The 22011-nt window shown below is 35.7% G+C and overlaps 1 protein-coding gene across 7 annotated transcripts in view; it reads left to right on the forward strand.

Annotated features, from left to right (window-relative positions):
• The first annotated feature begins 2660 nt into the window (after positions 1–2660).
• The window catches only part of AMN1 (antagonist of mitotic exit network 1 homolog), a 60945-nt gene continuing 41594 nt past the window's right edge, over positions 2661–22011 (forward strand). Inside the window, exons 1-2 of one of the 7 annotated variants that reach the window (XM_074270617.1) lie at positions 8820–9099; positions 11639–11699. In XM_074270617.1, the coding sequence (XP_074126718.1) occupies positions 8955–9099; positions 11639–11699 (206 nt within the window). In that variant the 5' untranslated portion in view covers positions 8820–8954. Of the gene's footprint in view, positions 2774–4880; positions 5009–8819; positions 9120–9229; positions 9513–11638; positions 11700–22011 lie in introns of those variants that run through there. The other 6 variants (XM_074270620.1, XM_074270622.1, XM_074270624.1 and 3 more) reach the window with 6 other exon arrangements.

Below are 22011 nucleotides of genomic sequence, written 5' to 3' on the forward strand. Positions count from 1 at the left end.
ACCATTGTCATCAATTCCTTTGAGTTAATACCTTGTTTCAAGTATCCTTCAGAGTTCTGGCTCTCTATAGTTAACTTTTATTTCCCTAACAGGACCTTTTGCCACTAAGAATTCTGTCTTCCAAGCAAAGATGGCTTCTCAGTGCCAATAAGGATCCCTTTTGCCATTCAGACTTTTCCAGGTTTGCCAATTCTTTCATGTTGGACCTGTGTCTTTGATCAGAGAGCATTCCCACCCCAGTTCTTTACCACTAGACCCGCATTGAGCCCAGATGTTAGAAAATTCTCACTGGGAATTGAGGGGAGGCCCCAATCCCTCCTGTGATCCTAATTCTTCCTTTGGGCTAAGGCAGTGTTCCTATATACTCCCGGCAAAAACCACATGAATTTTTTATTTTGCCAGGCAGCTTTAAGTGATGGTTTCTGTCTACCTCCTCCTAGATAGAAAAAAAATCTATTCTGTTTACATGTCTGTTTTATCATTTTGTTTTTGTGTCTTATAAAATATTCTGAAATCTTTGTCTTAATCAAGTTTATGGTGTTTGTAGATTCTATTACCTTGAAGGATTTCTAAAAGAAAAATGAAGCCAGCCCAAAAAATTGCTCAAGCATTATAACCAAAGGTCTTAGAATTCTGGAAATGATTAATGAAGTTTCATACTTGAACCAATTGTCCCAGTAAGTAGGATGGACTCCCATCATAAAAAGAAAAAAGAGAAAAAAAAACCTGACACTTTTTTTTCCCTGTCATCTCAGCCTTGACCACATTGAAATTACAGAAATAAAGTCAAATTATAAAAATCTGAATAACTACTAAGAATACCCTAGTAGAATTTGGAGATTTGGAGGTTAGTCATTTTAAGATGGGGAGAACTGGAACTTTGGGTAATTCCAGGAACTTATTCCTTTATGAAACATCTTAATGAGTTTTGAGGAATGACTCTGTAGAATTTGTTTAAAGGAAAAATAAGAATTAAATTTCATAAAAAGTTTTTCAGGTCAATGGCATTTTGACAAGTTATTTTTCCTCCTGAAGATTTATAACCTTACTGTTTTAGTGCAATGAAGGAGAGCAGTTAGTTTGTAAGAACTAAGCCCAAAGCAAAGGAAAAAAGTTTTCACTTTATAGCCATCTCTCATTAAGTCTCTTTGACCATGAAAAGAGAAAAGATTATATAAATCAAAGACCTCTTTCCCTTTCCCTTTTGGTAGCAGACTTTCTAGAAAATGATAATTATCATTGTATTTTTCCTGTTGCCATAGGTCCTGACATGAGTCCCCTCTTGCAAATCAGCAACTGCTAGCCTTGCTAAATGAATCAATATGCTTGGAAACTTTGTAACTCAGTTTCTCTTCATTGCAGATTTTAATGGTGATAAACTGCAAATTATATAATAATTAAGAAAATTGTCTAATACTTAGTGGTCATTTAGATACCAATGTTCAAATCTTTTGTCTTCCTGGAATAATTAAAGTAAATGCTATTATTTCCATTTTATAGATGAGTTAAATGAGGCTAAGAAAGGTTCATTTTCATAGGACCATATAACTTTTAAGTGCAGGATTTGATCTCATATCTTCCTGATTCCATATTCTTTCTTTGGTCTAAAAACTTTAGCTGTTACCTATATATTGTGGTTTTTTTGTTTTTTGGTTTTTTTATCCTTTAGTTGCAAAGGTATCTCCCTCCTTTCTTTCAAATTTCCCAGTTATTGTTGAAATATTCCCATTTATCCCATTGTAGCCTTAGTCACTCTTCTTCCTTTTTTCTCCCTCATCCTTTTAAAGTTAATCTGGGTTCAGAATCCATATTCTTAAGCACAGACTTTTTTTTTTTTTTTTTTTTTTTTTTTTCCTGAGGCTGGGGTTAAGTGACTTGCCCAGGTTCACACAGCGAGGAAGTGTTAAGTGTCTGAGATCAGATTTGAACTCGGGTCCTCTTGAATTCAAGGCTGGTTCTCTATCCACTGTGCCACCTAGCTGCCCCTTAAGTACAGACTTAAAGGGAGTGAGTATAAGTTTATTACTGATCAAAATATAAGAAAAGCAAACTCAAAGACAGGAATAATGCACAACTAGCAGACATAATAACTATCACTATGACAATAAATATAAGAAACAAACTAATAGCACACACCATCACCACTCTAGGACAGCACTAACACCTGAGTTTCTTGGTTGGGACATCCCAAGTCACAGCCATTGAGGGTCCTGGAGTAGGAAGGTCCCAGGTGGTCTTCACAGATTAGATTCCAAAGTTTCCTTTCCTACTAAGGGGATTTTATAGGTTAAGAACAAAGGAGGCACTTTGCTAAGTATTTGAATAAGAAATTAAAATTTCATATTAGAATTGTAAGCTCACTCAAATCTAACAGGCCTGAGCTTCTAAATTATGGGAATTTGACCGTTCCATGAACTCTATGTTCTTGACAATAGGTACCAGGAACTAGCCATCCCTGGGAATGTTTATGCTTAGGGCAGGTGGCTTCCTCCCTGAGCATATACAATTACTAAGGAAATACGTCAAGATATAGACATATGGAGTGAGTCAAAACACCAGATGGTCACGTATTTTACACATGTATACGTGCCAGACTTCTTGGCTGAAAGCCCTCTTTGTCTAAAGAGGGTATATAAGGTCAAGTGTCCTATATTTCCGCCGAGTCGACCTGTGGGGAGGACGCTCCGCCCGGGAAAATCTTTACACAATTCAAGTTGAGGGAGGCTGAAACGGGACTCCCAGCCATTTGAGTTTTTGAGGTTCCCTTGAATTGGTGATGTATTCTCTTCCTCTATCTGCTATACTAATTATTGTTGTTACATTAGTTATTCTTATTGTTATTTGTTTGTTTGTGTAAATCTAAATTGTCTGTACCTTGTCTTGTTTGATTAAAACTTTTTACTTTTACTTTTTAACTGAGCTTGAGAGCATCATTTATAGGAGCGAATCTGAACTTTCCTTTAAAATCATAATACAGTAGTCCAGTTTGATATGTGACTCTCCAGTTTCTCCTTCAGGTAGTTCCATCTCTAGGAACTCAACAAGGAGAATAGTTTATTCATTCCTTTAGGTTGGTGCTTTTACTCAAGGAACTGGCAAGATTTATGGAGCAAACACATTGGCAACAAGAAAAGTCTTTAACACACAGGGAGAGTGGCCTTCCATTCATTCTTCAGAGAATGGCTAAGTTATGATATATGAATGTTATGGCATTTGTATCAAATTTGTAATACAGACATTTGTACCAAATTTGTTCTTATGTTCTCAGCAAAAAGTTACCCAAAGGTCATGGCTGGGACTCACTAAGATTCCTTACAATCTCTTACATCCAATTAATTGATATCTTATTGGTTCTTTCACAAGAAACTTTTGCCTTTGGCCTTTTCTCTGTTCACAAAAGTGCCATCCTAGTTTAGGCCTTAGTGGCTTCTTACGGGAATGTAACTTGTTTCTTCTTTTTCCAATTAATCTTTCACAAAATTGTCAAAGTAACAATTTTAATTTACAATATAACTAGCTCAGAGACAGTTTGTGGTAGTTGTTCATTTGTTTTCAGTTGTGTCCTACTCTTTGGGAATACATTTGGGGCTTTCTTGGCTAAGAAAGGTATTGGAATATCTCAAATCAAATTGTAGATTCAAATTCTCATACTTAATTTATATGTGAGGAAACTGAGGCAAACTAGGTTAAGTGACTTACTCAGGTCACAGAGTAAGAGGTCAAATTTGAATTCAGGAAGAGTGTTCCTAACAATTGGCTCTAAGATTAAATACAAACTATCTTATCATTAAAGTTTTCTCACAATTTGGCTCCAACATACTTTACCAACTATATTTCATATTATTCCATTTTCTGAACTCCAGACGAGTCCTAGTAGTTCAAAATTGAACATTTCATCTTCATTTAAATGTATTTGCACAAACTAATTTTACTTTGCTTGAACTATACTCCCTTCTAATCTCTACCTGTCAGAATTCTTATCTTTAATATCAAAATCAGGTATCACTTGCTCTAAGAAATCTTCTTTTATCTTTCCCGATGACAATATTTTCTCCTTCCTCAACTTTGTATCTATATATTTGCCATAGACTGTCGGTTCCCTCTGGTATTCTCTCTAGAATGAAGTTCCTGAGAAGTAGAACTGAATGTTTTTGTTGTCTCTTTCTCCCCTTGAGCCTACTATAATAAGTTGCTCTTAAGAGACCTCTTGATACCCATTAAATGTATAAAAACCACATACACATATACATATGTGCTTGTTACAGGCAACTATGGCACTATGCTAAACACAATTGTATAAAATTGTATAAATTGTATAAAAATACAACTAAGCCTGACATTCTAATGGAGATCAGCTTGTAAAAAGAGAGCTAGAAAGGGGATTGCCATTATCACTTAATAGCATGGCACAAAGGAGTTCAAAATGATTTGGAGGCCTGGATTCCAACAAAGTAAAAATTTGCTTGTAAAACTTAGTGAACCCAGGGAAGAGTTCAAAATTTTAGCGAGATGTTAGGAAAAGATTATGAATGTTGGAGGGAATGTGGGAAAACTGGGACACTAATACATTGTGGTACAGTTAACAGATCCAGCCATTCTGGAGAGCAATTTGGAACTAGAATCAAAAAGTTATCAAACTATGCATACCCTTTGATCCAGCAGTGTTTCTATTAGGCCTATATCCCAAAGAGATCTTAAAGGAAGAAAAGGAACCCACATGTGCAAAAATATTTGTGGCAGCCCTTTTCATAGTGTCAATAAACTAGAAACTGAGTGGATGCCCATCAGCTAGAGAATGGCTGAATAAGTTATGATATATGAATGTTATGGAATATTATTGCTCTATAAGAAACAATCAGCAGGATGATGTTAGAGAGGCCTGCAGAGACTTACATGAACTGATGCTAAGTGAAATGAGCAGAACCAGATCATCAAACATGGCAACATCAACATTATACAATGATCAATTCTGATGCATGTAGCTCTTTTCAACAATTAGATGATTGAGGTCAGTATCAATGATATTGTGATGAAGAAAGCCATCTACACCCAGAGAGAGGACTGTGGGAACTGAATGTGGATAACAATATAACACTCTCTTTTTGTTGTTGTTCGCTTGCATTCTGTTTTCTTACTCATTCACTTTCCTTTTTGATCTGATTTTTCTTGTGCAGCAAGAGAATTGTATAAATATGTTCATACATATTGGATTTAATATATTTTAACATGTAATTTTAAAAAAATCATACAATTAAAAAAGATCTTAGTGAGGTAGAAGTTATAGAGAAGCATGGTATGGATCAAATCATGGAATGGTGTCAGTGGAAAACAAACAAAAGTTTTAGAAAGAATTTTATTCCTGATTCATCAGAGAATCAGAAAAAAAGTGTGGTTTCCTCTTTGTGAATTTTACTTTATATAAAGTTCACATAAAAGCATAAGGATAAGCCTGATTGTAGGCAATTCCCATGAAAAAACAGTAGTATGAGATGTCTAATCAGTAGGTAATTATATGTAACAAGGAAAAATCAAAACACAAGCTTTGGTTGAACCCAAAACAGGACCTAAGTAGGATCTAAGCATTCTTATTAGTTATTTGGCTTCCTTCAGCATCTCTAAGGTCAACCAGAGCTCTTTTGTAAGCTTTGAGTTAGATAGTTTCTATTATTATTACTATTATTATTATTATTATTTTTGCTGAGGTAATTGGGGATAAGTGACTTGCCCAAGGTCACATAGCTAGGAAGTGTTAAGTGTCTGAGATCAGATTTGAACTCAAGTACTCCTGACTTCAGGGCTAGTACTCTATCCACTACACCACCTAGCTGCCTCTCCTAGCTTCCCCGTTTCTCTTTTATTTATTACTAATAAAGAATAAAGAATTTTCCCACTATGGTGAATATCATCCATATGTAGAAGATAGTAATCATAGTTTTAGACCTTTTCTACTGCTCCTTCAACAAAGGAAAAGGAATAAACAAATTTGTCCTTATTCTGTGGAGTAAGCAGACTAGATGGAAGTCCCTTCTTTTCAAATGGAATACGTCTCACTGAGGCTAAAGATTTTAAACTTATCTTTCATTCCTTTGTTGGTTAAATATTCTACAAGAGAGCATGTAATATATTTCAGATATATTTTAGACCAGAAAGACTCCAGGAACATTACTACAACTGTTTTCTATTTATCTTCTAACATAACGTCTACTTCCATTTTGACATTAAATGAAGTCTGTTTATTGCTTGACACAGAAAAAAAAAATTGTAATTTCAGACCTAATAACTATACCTTATTTTAAAAGCAATTAAAAATAGGATAAGGACTGGACTTGTGAGTTTATTGGTTATTGGGTAATGCTAAAGAAATTACTTCTCATTGAGAGATTAAGTGACTATACTTTCTATTCTGTAAATCACCTTGCTTCCTTGGAAAAAAATAGTTTTGTGGGTATATAAAGAAAATTCCTGCATTTTAAAAGCTTTAATCTCAGACTTTACCATTCCAGAGTCAGATACTGAGACTCCAAAGATAACTAGAAATGTAAACATATTCATTCTTTTGATCAGTCATTCAGTTAATTAGGTAATGGCAGTTTTGTGCATTCACAAACTACCCAAAATGACATGACTCATATGACTGTCTGAATTTTGATCATGGGAGATTGGAGATAAACATTTAGCATTCCAAACAGTTAAGAGCCTTTTTCCATCAGCTGTGTAGTCAAACACTATCTTTAAAATTACTTAAGCAGAATTCTTTTTAAAAATTTTTTTATTAATTTTATAATTATAACATTTTTTGACAGTACATATGCATAGGTAATTTTCCTTGTATACTCCCTTCTGTTCCAAATTTTCCCCTCCTTCCCTCCACTCCCTCCCCTAGATGGCAGGCATTCCCATACATATATATGTTATAGTATATCCTAGGTACAATATATGTGTGCAGAACCGAATTTTTGTTGTTGTTGTTGTTGCACAGGAAGAATTGGATTCAGAAGGTAAAAATAACCTGGGAAGACAAACAAAACATGCAAACAGTTTACACTCATTTCCCAGTGTTCCTTCTCTGGGTGTAGCTGATTCTGTCCATCATTGAGCAATTGGAACTGGATTAGATCTTCTCTATGTTGAAGATATCCACTTCCATCAGAATACATCCTCATACAGTATTGTTGTTGAAGTGTATAATGATCTCCTAGTTCTGCTCGTTTCACTCAGCATCAGTTGATGTAAGTCTTGCCAAGCCTCTCTGTATTCCTCCTGCTGGTCATTTCTTACAGAACAATAATATTCCATAACATTCATATACCACAATTTACCCAAGCATTCTCCAATTGATGGACATCCTTCAATTTCCAGTTTCTAGCCACTACATACTTAAGCAGAATTACTCTCTTACATATGTGTCTGTTTCAACTTATGTTGAAACATGTTTCTTCCCATTAATTTCATATCACTTTACTGATAGAAAGAGGTGAATGACTAAATACAGATTGAGACATATATTGAGTTGAAGAGGAATAAGTCTGTTGAGTATTGTTGGTCTGTATATTTATTCTTGCTATATATTTGAAGTAAATATGACTTTAAAAGCTAATTGAATATCAAATGGCAAAACAGAATTGAGTGCCTAAAGTAAGAAGGACACAGTTGGAGCTTTTCTAAGCCTAGGGCAGAAAAGAGGTTCCCCCAAACTTCTCAGGGAACTGGATAATCTTAAGAAAGGGGGAAGGGAAAAATATAACAGTCCCAGTAAGGACAGAGCAAATCCATGTTACTGATAAGAAAGGATTATTTTTTGGAGGAAGAAATTTAAGCTATCAATAATTATATGAAAATATCCTCTAAAATCACTAATAACTGAAGAGAAGCATATTAAAACAGCTCTGAGGTTCCACCTTATATCCATTAGATAAGCTAGAAAAAAAAGGAAATGACAAATGTTCAAGAGATTTTGGGAAAACAGATACATATAGGTAGTATCCATGAAGCCGTGAACTGGTCTAGCCACTCTATAAAGGAATTTGTAATGATGCCCCAAAAGTTATTAAATCGTTCATTTCCACATGTAACAAAAAAAAAAAAAATTATAGCATCCTTTTTTTGTAGAGGCAACAAATTGGAAACTGAGGGAGTGGGGAATTAATTAGGGAGCGATGGAATAATTTATGGTATATGAATGTGATAGATTATCACTGTGCTGTAAGGAATTATAATAGGGTTGGCTTCAGAGAAACCTGTGTGTGGGAAAAGGCCACAGGGACATCTTAAAAAAAATAAACTCAAAGAGGCAAAAAAGGATTTCTTTCTCATGAGAAAGGGTACTTCCCATGTGGTGCTCAGAAAAAACGTGCAGGCAGTAACAAAGAATTCAACAAGGTACAAAACTTTTATCCCTAACTATAATCCCACTCCCTGGCTGTTTCCTTTGTTGACCGGGCTTCCGAGCTTTCAGTTTGACTAGAAACTTTGCTCAACAAGAGAAAAGAAGGGGAAACAAAGGGAGAGCAAGGTCGGGGCCAAGACCTTCTTTTATCTCATTTATCTTTGTTCATGGGAGGAATTGTTTAGGCATGTGGTCACATAGGAATGTGAATGTTTTACAAGAATGTTCTGCATGCTTTCTGAACAGATCCATGAGAAAAATTTAAATTGATAAAAATATTATAAGGTTAATAACTTTGAAAGATTTAGAAACTCTGATTAGTGTGATATTCAGTCAACCATGATTTCAGAAGACTCACGTTGAAACACGTTTCTTCCCAAAGTTTCATATGACTTTACTGATAGAAACAGGTGAATGAGTAAGTACAGATTGAGGCATATTTGGAGGGAAATTTAGCCCGTGTAGAATTTTGGACTACAATTACCATGAGGCATCACGAGGGCAGGTCTTCAACTCTCTTTTCGAGATCCCGCCCCTTTCCCCCAGCTGCTCCCGCCTTCAAGAAAGAATGTCTCAGTTGACGTCAGCCGCGCCCGGTGATGGGAGGTTCGCAGTGTCAGATCTGGCCTGGCAACTTTGGGAGTTGAGGGAGTTGGATCGAAGGCTCTGGGCCAGGCACGGCCTAGAAGGCCGCCATGCCTCATTCCCGACGGGTCAGTCACCTCCTGGACCTGTGAGTGCCCCGCCCCTGCCCCATAACTGCGCCTTCCCCTCCAAGCCCCATCTGCCTGAGCCTTCCGGTCCAGGCCAGACCTTGACCCATCGGAATTCCATCCCGCCTCCAGTCGCCGCCTCCAACTAACTGCTTTTCTCCGCGCTCCCTAGGGCGGCTTTTCGATATTTGCGTCCCAATTGCGGCGGGCATCGGGCGTTCTGCGTTCTGTGTTTGTTTTTGCTTTGTAGAGGTTGGGCCCCGAGGTTTTTGTCCCCAGACCTGAGGTTTGGGGGAAGAAGTGGGGAGGAAGGTCCAAATCTTTGTGAACAGGCGCGGGCAAACTAGGCTTGTGCCCTCCCCCCCAAAAAGGGACCGTCTCCCCAGGATTTCGGTCATTCATTCACTCATTCAGTAAGTATTTATTAGGCATCTGTTAAGTGCCAGGAGCTGCTCCGAGGATATCTGAAATGAGGAACCCTTCCAAGCGAGTATTCTCTGCCTTTTGGCGTTCAAAATGGTCAAATGAAGCATTTTACAGCACTTAGGGGTTTGCAAAAGTAATTTATAAATATAATCTTATCTGATAAAACTACCCAGGGAAGTAGGTGTCGTGCCATTATTATCATCTCCATTTTACAGAGAAGAAAAGTTTTGTTCAATGGCACACAGCTAATAAGTGAGACTGGATTTGAACTCGAGTTTTCCAGATCCACTGCTCCATCCATTAGTCACTTAACTGAAGTTAAGCTATTAATTGATCACTCTGTACAAAAGCACAGGGGATGCTGGGGATATAAATTGGTAGTTGTCTTTTGTTCTGGAAGAGGACCAAAATGACATCACTGCGTTAGAGTGGAATTACTGTGTGTCCCACTGTGGCTGATCAAACCAATACAAGCTCCGGATGCTCTGCCATAGGTGGACACAAAATAGTCCCGATGAACATGCGAGGCTGCTTCTCTTAACCTTGTAGCATCTTGCATATCATGTTTCTTCTGAGCTAATTCAATTCTGCTTTATTCATAGAGTATTCTCTGATAAGCTTCTCAGATGCTCTTATATTCAGTTCTGAAGTTTTTAAAAGGACACCTTTGTATTGTTTTTTTTTTTTTTCCCCAGCAAGGCAATTGGGGTTAAATGATTTGCCCATGGTCACACAGCTAGATTTGAACCGTACAGGGCGCTCTAGCTGTTCCCTTTGTGTCACTTTTTCTGGCAATGTAGCTCGATAAAAAGACTATTTTATGTGGAGCATACTGGGCAAGTATCCACAAGGTTGCCAGAAAAAGTGCTCTCTGCACTCCAACTACTGAGGAGAAGAGGGGAAATACAAATAGAGAAATCAGACAATCCCTGAGTTTATATTCAGTTGGAGAGAGACTAATAAGTGTAGGTTTCATCTGCAAGTCCATGGTCTTAAGGGTTTGACAGCAAAGCAAAGACTAATGTAAATGTACATTGTTAAGTGCAGACTCTTCCAGACTTCAGAGTGGTTTGCCATTTCTTTCTCCAGTTCATTTTATGGATGAGTAACTGAGGCAAACTTAGTAAAATGACTTGCCTAGAGCCACACAACTAGTGTCTAAGGCTAGATTTGAATTCGGAAGATAAACTTCAAACTTAGTGCTTTATCCCCTGTACCACCCAGCTGTCCCCAGAAGTACCTCCACACAATTATGTTCTTGTCATTCAATCAGTGCAGTCATGTCTGATTCTTCCTGACCCTATTTGGGGTTTTCTTGGCAAAAACACTAGGGTGATTTGCCATTTCCTTCTCCAACTCATTCTATACTTAAGTAAACTGAGGCAAATAGAATCACACAGTATTTGCCTAAGATTGAATCTGAGCCCAGTTCTTTCTGACTCCAGGTCCAATGCTCTATCTTCTGGGCTACCTAGTCACCCACAAGTATAAATTACTGTTATGAAATAATTTTCTTGAAATCTTGGGAAGACCTACAAATGAAGAATAGATAAAATGTATGTTTATCTTGAAGAACTATGGTATTAAAAACATATTCATTCACTGGGAAAGGAGAGATGTCTTCTCTCTCATTTGACCTAGTTTACTGAAAAGCCTAATTTGTCCTCTTAGGACCAACACTTAAGGTGAAAGAAACACTTGAAATTTTTCCACTAAGTAAAGCAGACACCTCATGCTCAGCTGGCAGTTAGGCATGGCAGAGATCATCTCACATTTTGCAAATAAGAAAACTGATGAAATAGTTTGTCTGGATTAATCAGTTATTGTTCTTTGTACTCAGAGGACCAAAATGATATCACTATATCAGGGCAAAAGTACAAGGTGTCTAACTGTGGCGGATCAGACCAATACGTGCATGGAAAGCTCTGTTATAAGTTATGCACAAATAGTCCATTTAAACATTTGGAATGGAGATATCTCTTAAATTTGTGTATTGCATGTTTCTTTTCTTCAATTCTGGTTTGCTCTTAAGAATACAGCACCTTCTTTGATGGGGGCATACTATGCTGAACAGTCTTTTAGCCAGTATCTCCCATGTCTCCCCTTTCCAAAGTTCTTCAGAGAAACATTGAGTTCTTCAAGAGTGCCCTTGTATCAGTTCTTCTGACTTTCATGTGAGTAAAAACATGGTCCAGTGTCCAGATATAAATTAGGATGACTAGAGATGGCCCTGGATATAATGGGAGACCTTAGTATTTTTAAGCTTAAACTCTTCAACAGGTATGAGTTTGATTGAGGACATACTAGCATCATTGGATCTTTCCCTTCTCTGAATTTCTGTAACAGAAATTTTTTATGTCAGAAGATTAAGTAATATTTATTAGTTACCTATGTGCTAAGCACTAAGCACTGGGGTTACAAATAAAGGCAAAAATTATTCTCTGTTCTCAAGGACTCACAATCTAATGAGGAAGACATCAAGTAAACAACTATGTACAAGCAAAATACATACAGAATAAATTGGGGATAGTCAACAGAGAGAAAGAAAGAGGAGAAAAATCAGAAAAGTCCTCTTGCAAAAGGTGGGACTTTCCTCAAGACTTAGAAGAATCCAGGGAAGCTGGAGTAAAGGGAAAGTGTTCTTGGCATCCGAGACAGAAAGAAAATGCCTGGAGCTGGGAGATTGTATATTTTGTGCAAAGAATAGGAAGGAAACCAGTGTCACTGGGTCAAAGAGTAAGATTGGGGGAAGGGCATATAAGGCTTACTAGAAAGGTGGTGTAAAAGTGGTTTTTAGGAGAACATAACTGACTTCATTTTCTGTTATATTTGCTGATATTAGATTTCACTGTAATCTAATAAAGCAAGTAATAGGAACTTAACAGACTAATAAAGATATTATTTTCTTTGGTCTGGTATAAACATCTGTTAAAAGTATTTGTAACATATTAGGCATCCTTTTTCTTTTTCTAAAAAATGTATCTTTTCCTGTCTAAGGGCTCTACACTTACCCCAAACTGCTTTATAATCTGTTTACATAACCTACCTAGGAGAAGAAACTATTTGTCTGTATATATATCTATCTGTCATCTTTGGGATTGTGAGAAACACATTTCAACCACTTTCTGATCATGTGTGTCACTTGAATGGATAAATAAATTTTAATGTTTATGCCTGACTGAAACCCTTGTTGGCTTAGCTAGTGGTAGTTAGCAGGGATCCTGAAAATTCTTGCACAATTACATGATCAACAAAGAGATTGGATTCTTTCAGATGCTTATCCTCAAAATTTCCAGTATGTGCATAAAAGGTGATTTCAGCAATTTGGAAACGTCTAGAGAAGAGGAACTTCTCTAGTTGCAGTCTAGCACTTTTGTGCTCTAAATTGAGAAAACTATAGAAACAGGCAAGTTTTTTTTATATTTTGTGTCTTACAGTTATTTTAAATTGAATTTCTCTTTTTATCTCGCTGCTTGTTGATAATATATAAAAATGTTGATGATTTATGTGAGTTTGTTTCTGCCACTGTATTAAAGCTGGTGATAATTTCAAATAATTTTTGAGTTGATTCTCTAGTATTCTCTTAGTTCTTATTTGCAAAGTGATAGATTGCCTATTCTAATTCTTTAACTTTATTGCTATAGCTAGCATTTCTAGTAGAGTATTGGATAATAGTAGTGATAATCGGTATTCTTGCTTTCACCTTGGATCTTATTGGAAAGATACTACTTATCATTTTAAAGAAAATTCCATTTATTCCTATGCTCTCTGGTGTTTTTAATAGGAATAGATATTACGTTTCATCAAAAGCTTTTTCTGCATCTATTAAGATAATGGTCTCCTTTGTTTTTGACAAGTTAGTCTTTTCTGGTTTATGTTGTCAATCAGTATCTTTTCTGCTTGAGAACACTGTGTTTCCAAGGGAAAGATCTTCTATTTCTAGTGAATCTTTGGGTAGTTATGGATTTCAATATTATCAATTTACACCCATGCCCTTGTCTATGAAGATTCCTTCCAACTGCCCTTATAAGGATAAAGTTCTTAGGAATTACATAAATCATTTGTTTAGGAATATAATCAATTTAACCTTATTAAACCCTTTGTGATTTCTCACTTATATTTACTTTTTTATACATCTCTTGAATATTATGTTTGAATGATGGATTTTTAATTCAATGCTAATCTTCAGAAATGCTTACAAATCCTCTATTTTATCTAATATCCATTTCTCCCCCTATAGGATTATACAGAGTTTTGCTGGGTTAATTATTCTTGTTTATAAAACCTAGCTCCTTTGCTACTCTCTTATGGAGTAGTTAAGGAGACTAGCACTTCTAGTAGTTGCCAAGCTCTTTTTAGGGCTGCTCATTAATCTTTGGTGTCAATCTGATTCACCCAATTCTCATCTGTGGCTCTAAGAAGCTGTAGAATGCACAGTGGCCATACCCTGGTAAACCATCTTGCCAAATTGTCTAAACCAGATAAAGGGTAATCAGCAATCCTCAAACTGGTTGCTGAATTTTAATAATCTCTACCTCAAGCATTCAGCCATGAAGTTGACTAAAGCAGGCATTGTAGAGCACTTAGAACTTGATCAGATATTAAAGGCTACAAGGTTAACTACTGTATCCTGGGCCATTGCCAGTTAGCCTGACTTTTATCTTGACACTAGACTTTAATGTCTCAGGAAGAAATAATGAGACCAATGAATTTATACAACTCAGCCTCCCTTTAATCTTATTCATAAGTGAGTCAAGATCTCACCCATTGAAATGAGTGTAAACTGTTAGCATTTTTTTCTTTTTCTCCCCAGGTTATTTTTAACTTCCGAATCCAATTCTTCCTTTGCAACAACAACAACAATAACAAAATTTGGTTCTGCACATATATATTGTACCTAGGATATACTATAACATATTTAATATGTATGGGAATGCCTGCCATCTAGGGGAGAGGGTGGAGGGAAGGAGGGGAAAAATTCGGAACAGAAGGCAGTACAAGGGATAATGTTGTAAAAAATTACCTATGTATATGTACTGTCAAAAAATGTTATAATTATAAAATTAATTAAAAAAAAAAGATCTCACCCATTGTCATTGGCCTTCTTTGAAAAAGGACAAAACCAAAAATGATTTTCATAATATTGTGTATTAAATCTACATGGGTTTGTGGCATGTCCCCATGCCTCCAACACTTAGATCCATAAAAGTCGAGACTATTTTTTATACAAACTTATTTTCAATGAACTTCATATAGTACATAACGTTAATAAAATTTGTTGATTGATTCTTAATTTTATGTAGTTATTATTTCTGTTTTTAGAAGATATAATTCTAACAAATAGTAAGATGTAAATTTCAGTATTTATCCACTCAAAATTACAAATATTATTGATTATATTGACTCACAAGATCAGGTGGTCAGGCAGACTTACTAGAGTCTTCTTTCTCTTTTGTCTTTCCTTCATCCACTCTCCCATCTCCTTGCTGCCCAAATCCCATGGGATAGTAGAGTGGGAAGTATGGCATGGCTATTTATACTATTTGGGTGAGCTAGTTCTCATCCTTTTATATCTTTATACATTTATAAAACTTTTATTCCCTCCTAAATGTATGTGTTGTTCTTTCTTTAACTCATATCTGGTATGAGAAGGGTGCTCTAAAAATCCTTCCCTTATTCTCCCCTACTTCCTTATATTCTTTATACATATATATGTATGTATGTATATACATATACATATATATGTATATACATGTATGTGTGTATATATATGTATGTATGTATATATGTATATACATGTATGTGTGTATATATGTATGTATGTATGTATATATATGTATGTATATATATATGTATACACAAATAGGGTTACAGAACTACCAACTCTTTTCCTCTCTGTGTTAGTTATTTCTCTCGCTTCTCATTTATATAAGATAATTACTCTTTTTGCTTTTTCCTCCGTTGTTTTGCTTTTTAGAATCACATTACACTTCTAGCCCAATATTTCTTTCAAACTGCCCAATTATTAATGACAGTCTTAAACATAGGGTTTACATTCCTACATATAAAAAATAAATAGTTTGTACTTATTGAGATCATTGAAATTAATCTTTGATGTTTACCTTATATTTCTCTTGGCTCTTATATGTCAAATGTTTTATTAAATTTAGATCTTTTTGCAATGAAAAAAAGAACAATTAAATTTTTTAAAAGTATGATTCTGTCTTTCATCAGCTCTTTCTCTGGATGTGGATAGCATTTTCCCTCATAAGTTCTTTGGATTTCTAGATCATTGTGTTGTTAAGAATAGCTAAATCATTAATAGTTTATCTTATTGCTGTTACTGTGTACATTGAAAGAGCTATCTCAATGTCTGGGAAGCTCTGAAGGAAAAGTTTGGGAGAGGAGAGATTGCCTGTCAGACTGAAAGTTTATAGACCTGTTGTGCTCACCTCATAGTTGTATACCTTTGAAACCTGGATAGTATATCAGTACCATTCCAGGAAACCAATTGCTCCCATTTAAATTGATTTAGAAATATTCTGAAGATCCCCTGGCAAGATTGACTTGAATTGCCAAGCATTCAGCTCTGTAATAGAAAGCACAACTTTGAGGGGTTGGTCACGTTGTTTAAATGCCAAAAGTACATTTGCCCAAAAGACTTATTTTACCAAAAATTCACACAAAGCAAGCACTCACATGGAGGTCAGAAGAAATAATGCAAAGACATTCTCAAGGTCTATGAAGAACTTCAGAATTGATTGTGAGACATGGAGACACTGGCATATGGATTATCTACATGGCACTATGAGCAAAGCAGAATTGTAGTAGTTCAAAAGGCAAGATCTGTAATTTAGAGATATCTCTACTTCAAATGGTTAATTGGACTATTTGTGCCTTACCTGTGGTAAAGCCTTCTGAGCTTGTATTAATCTTATCAGGCACAGTCAGACATACTATAGTTTATTCTTTTTTTTTTTTTTTTTCCTGAGGCTGGGGTTAAGTGACTTGCCCAGGGTCACACAGCTAGGAAGTGTTAAGTGTCTGAGACCAGATTTGAACTTGGGTCCTCCTGAATTCAGGGCTGGTGTTCTATCCACTGTGCCACCTAGCTGCCCCCTATTGTTTATTCTTGACGTCATGTTGGTCCTTTTGGAGAGCAAAAGACAACTACTGTATACAATGTTCTCTTGGTTTTTCTCATTTCACTTTGCATTAATTCATACAAGTCTTCCCAGGTTTTTCTGAAAGCATCCTGATCGTCATTTCTTCTTTTTTAAAAAAAATTATAATTTTTTGTTGACAGAACATATACTTGGATAATTTTTTACAACATTATTGCTTGCACTCACTTCTGTTCCGACTTTTCTCTTTCCTCCCTCCACTCCCTCCCCTAGATGGCAAGCAGTCTTATACATGTTAATTATGTTATAGTATATCCTAGATACAATGTAGGTGTACAGAACCGAAAATTGCACAGGGAAAAGTGGATTTAGAAGGTAAAAATAACCTGGGAAGAAAAACAAAAGTGCAAACAGTTTACACTCATTTCCCAGTGTTCCTTTTCTGGGTGTGGTTGATTCTGTCCATCACTGATCAATTGGAACTGAATTAGATCTTCTCTTTGTGGAAGATATCCACTTCCATCAGAATACATCCTCATACAGTATTGTTGTTGAAGTGTACAATGATCTCTTGGTTCTGCACGTTTCACTTAGCATCAGTTCATGTAAGTCTCTCCAAGCCTCTCTGTATTCATCCTGCTGGTCATTTCTTACAGAACAATAATATTCCATAACATGCATATACCACAATTTACCCAACCATTCTCCAATTGATGGGCATCCATTCATTTTCCAGTTTCTAGCCATTACAAAAAGGGCTGCCACAAACATTTTGGCACACATAGGTCCCTTTCCCTTCTTTAGTATTTCCTTGGGATATAAGTCCAGTAGTAGCACTGCTGGATCAAAGGGTATGCACATTTTGATAACTTTTTGGGCATAATTCCAGATTATTCTCCAGAATGGTTGGATTCATTCACAACTCCACCAGCAATGCATCAGTGTCCCAGTTTTCCCACATCCCCTCCAACATTCATCATTATTTTTTCCTGTCATCTTAGCCAATCTGACAGGTGTGTAGTAGTATCTCAGAGTTTTCTTAATTTCCATTTCTCTGATCAATAGTGATTTGGAACAGTCTTTAATATATATGTGAATAGTTTCAATTTCATCATCTGCAAATTGTCTGTTCATATCCTTTGACCATTTATCAATTGGAGAATGGCTTGATTTTTTATAAATTAGAGTCTGAAAACAAGATACTCTCCTGGCACTGGTCACTTTTATTGGCTATCCCTCAGTTCCAGAATACTCTTTCTCCTTTGCTCTATCTATTGCTCTTCTTAGCTTCCTTTCAGCTCTGTAATAGAAAGCACAACTTTGAGGGGTTGGTCACGTTGTTTAAATGCCAAAAGTACATTTGCCCAAAAGACTTATTTTACCAAAAATTCACACAAAGCAAGCACTCACATGGAGGTCAGAAGAAATAATGCAAAGACATTCTCAAGGTCTATGAAGAACTTCAGAATTGATTGTGAGACATGGAGACACTGGCATATGGATTATCTACATGGCACTATGAGCAAAGCAGAATTGTAGTAGTTCAAAAGGCAAGATCTGTAATTTAGAGATATCTCTACTTCAAATGGTTAATTGGACTATTTGTGCCTTACCTGTGGTAAAGCCTTCTGAGCTTGTATTGATCTTATCAGGCACCGTCAGGCATGACTAAAATCCTGTCTTTTACTGGAAGCTTTCCCCCAACCTCTGTTAATTTTAGTGCTTTCCTTCTCTTAATTATTTCCTATTTACCCTGTATAGTTTGCTCTAAATATATTTGTTTGCAGGTTGTCTCCTTTACTATAAGCTTGAGGGCAGGGCTGTTTTTTCCCCCTTTTTTGTATCTCTAGCAGTTAGCCCAGTGCCTGTCATATGATGGTCTCTTAATGTTTATTGATTGATTGAGTAGATAATTAAATCTTGGTAAGCTGATAAAAGCCTTCCAGAGTTTGAGCTTAGTGTCAGCATATTCACAGATAAGGAATATGATATGAATGATGAACCAGCAAAGAAGAGTGAAAAAATTAGACAGAAGAACAAAGAGAAAGCAGTGTTATAAAAAACAGAGAGAAGAGAATCCAGGAAGAAATAATCAATTGTATCAAATACCCCAGAGAAGTCAAGGATGAGCTCTGAGAAAAAGCTATTAGATTTGGCAATGAAGGGATTATTGGCAACTTTGGAGAGAGTAATTTCATATGAAAAATAAGGTCTGAAGCCAAATAGCATATGGTTTAATGGAAAGCAAAAGAAATAAGTAATAAAGGTTGTAAGTAATAATCTGGTATCTGTTCTACTACATTACTTTTGGGGGTCATCAAAATCCCACTATGAAGACTGTTTTATACCTTACCTATTTTTATAAATACTACCTCCAAACACATTCACTATTTTACTGTTAAGTTGTATCCCACTCTTCATAATTGTATTTGGGATTTTCTTGGCAAGAATACTAGAGTGGTTTGCCATTTCCTTCTCCAATTAATTTTGCATGTGAGGGAACTCAGGCAAACAGGGTTAAGTAACTTGCCCAGGATTGTGTCTGAGGCCAGCTTTGAACTCAGGATCAATCCATTGTACCACTTAGTTGCTCTATTCAGTATTTAGATTATACTATTTGAATAATTTTTTTGGTCAAGGGCTTTTTCTGTATCGTTTTTGATAGATAAATGGAAGTACACATGAGTAATTGTTCAACAACGACCCCTTTTTGTTCCAAATTTCTTCCCCCTACCCCATCCCCTAGATGGCAGGTAGTCCAATACATGTTAAATGTTAAAAATATATGTTAAATCTAATATATGTATACATATTTATACAATTATCTTAGTGTACAAGAAAAATCAGATCAAGAAGGAAATAAAAACTGGGAAAGAAAACAAAATGCAAGCAAACATCTATAGAAAGAGTGAAAATGATATATTGTGGTCCACACTCAGTTCCCACAGTCCTCTGTCTGGGTATATGGCTCTCTTCATCACTGAACAATTGGAACTGGTTTGAATCATCCCATTATTGAAGAGAGCCATGGCTATCAGAATTGATCATTGTATAGATTTCTTGTTGCTGTATATAATTATCTCCTGGTTCTGCTCATTTTACTTAGTAAGTCTCTCCAGGCCTTTCTAAAATCATCCTGTTGGTCAGTTCTTACAGAACAATAATATTCCATAACATTCATATATCATAATTTATTCAGCCATTCTCTAATTGATAGGTATCCATTCAGTTTCTAGCCACTACAAAAAGGCTGCCACAAACATTTTTGCACATGTGGGACCCTTCCCCTCCTTTAAGATCTCTTTAGAATATCAGCCCAGTAGAAACAGTTTTGTGTCAAAGGGTATGTACAGTTTGATAGCTTTTTGAGTATAGTTCTAGATTGCTCTCCAGAATGGCTGGATTCTTTCACAACTCCACCAACAATATATCCGTGTCTCAGTTTTTCCACATCCCCTCCAACATTCATCATTATTTTTTCGTCATCTTAGCCAATCTGACAGATGTGTAGTGGTATCTCAGAGTTGTCTTAATTTGCATTTCTCTGATCCATAGTCGTTAACTCCCCCTGCTCACCTCAGCAGTGTCTTACCTTTCACCAGGTCTTCGCCATCATGGCTTCGATTATCTGAATCGAAGAACAACCTCAAGAGGTCCCCCACAGAACACAGATACACACGAATATGCAGCAATTAACCTTTATTCACTACATTATTTTACTACATAGAGTTCCCTATATCCTAATGCTCTAATCCTAAAGCATAATGAATCTACTCTACTCTACTCTACTCTACTCTACTCTACTGTACTACAATCTACTCTACTACACTACTGCTCCTCCCCTTTCTGTAACCCCTTTTTCTATAGTCCCTAGGTCAGGTGTCAGAGAGTGTCAGAGCCAGGTGCATAATCAATCTAGAGTGAGAAGGGCTTCCACCTCATTGGATGAGGCTTACTCAATGCCTTCAATGCCCTATTTTGGACTCAGGCAGAGTAAGCCTCCAAGTGCCTGAGACTCTGCTCTTGAGATTTGCCCTCGACCCTACCAACTAGTGATTTGGAGCACCATTTCATGTGACTACAAATAGTTTTAATTTCTTCATCTGAAAGTTGTTCATATCCTTTGACCACTTAACAATTGGAGAATGGTTTGAATTCTTATAAAGTTGAGTAAATTCTCTCTATATTTTAGAAATGAGGCTTTTATCAGAACCTTTGAATGTAAAAATGTTTTCCCAGTTTAAAATGCTAATGATTTATGTGGATTTATTTTGTATTTTGCAACTTTGCTAAAGTTGTGGATTATTTCTAATAGTTTTTTAGTTGACTCTAGAGTATGTAAGTATACCATAATGTCATCTGCAAAGAGTAATAATTTGGTTTCCTCATTACCTAATTATTAAAGGAATTAAATATTTTTTTTCTTCTCTTACTGCCAAAGTTAGCATTTCTAATACAATATTGAATAGTAATGGTGATAATGGGCAACCTTGTTTCACCTCTGATCTTATTGGAAATGGTTCCAGTTTATTCCCATTTCATATGACATTTGCTGATGGTTTTTAAATAGATGCTACTGACTATTTTAAGGAAAAATCCATTTATTTCTATACTCTCTAGTATTTTTAATAGGAATGAATGTTGGATTTTATCAAAAACTTTTTCTGCATCAATTGAAATAATCATAAGGTTTTTGTTAATTTGGTTATTTATGTGGTAAATTATGCTAATAGTTTTCCTAATATTGAATCATTTCTTCATTCCTGGTATAAATCCTACTTGGTCATAGTGTATTATCCTGGGGATGATTTTCTGTAATCTCTTAGCTAATATTTTATTTAAGATTTTTGCATCAATATTTCACTAGGGAGATTGATCTATAATTTTCTTTCTCTGTTTTTATCCTACTTGATTTAGGTATCATATAAATATCAATCTGTGTCATAAAAAGAATCTTTCATTCCCTATTTTTTGAAATAGTTCATATAGTATTGGAATTAATTGTTCTTTAAATATTTGGTAGAATTCACATGTAAATCCATCTGGTACCGAGGATTTTTTTCTTAGGGACTTGATTAATAGCTTGTTCTATTTCTTTTTCTAAAATGGGACTATTTAAGTAATTTATTTTCTCCTCTGTTACCCTGGGAAATCTATATTTTTGTAAGTATTCCTCCATTTCACTTAGGTCATCAAATTTATTGGCATAAAGTTGGGCAATGTGACAATTGTTCTAGTTTCCTTTTCGTTGATGGAAAGTTCTTCCTTTTCATTTTTGAGAGTAACAATTTGATTTTCCTCTTTCCTTTTTCTAATCAAATTTACTAAATGTTTATCTATTTTGTTGAATTTTTTTCATAAA

This window comes from Sminthopsis crassicaudata, chromosome 5, assembly GCF_048593235.1.
Source record: "Sminthopsis crassicaudata isolate SCR6 chromosome 5, ASM4859323v1, whole genome shotgun sequence".
Classification (NCBI taxonomy): Eukaryota; Metazoa; Chordata; class Mammalia; order Dasyuromorphia; family Dasyuridae; genus Sminthopsis; species Sminthopsis crassicaudata.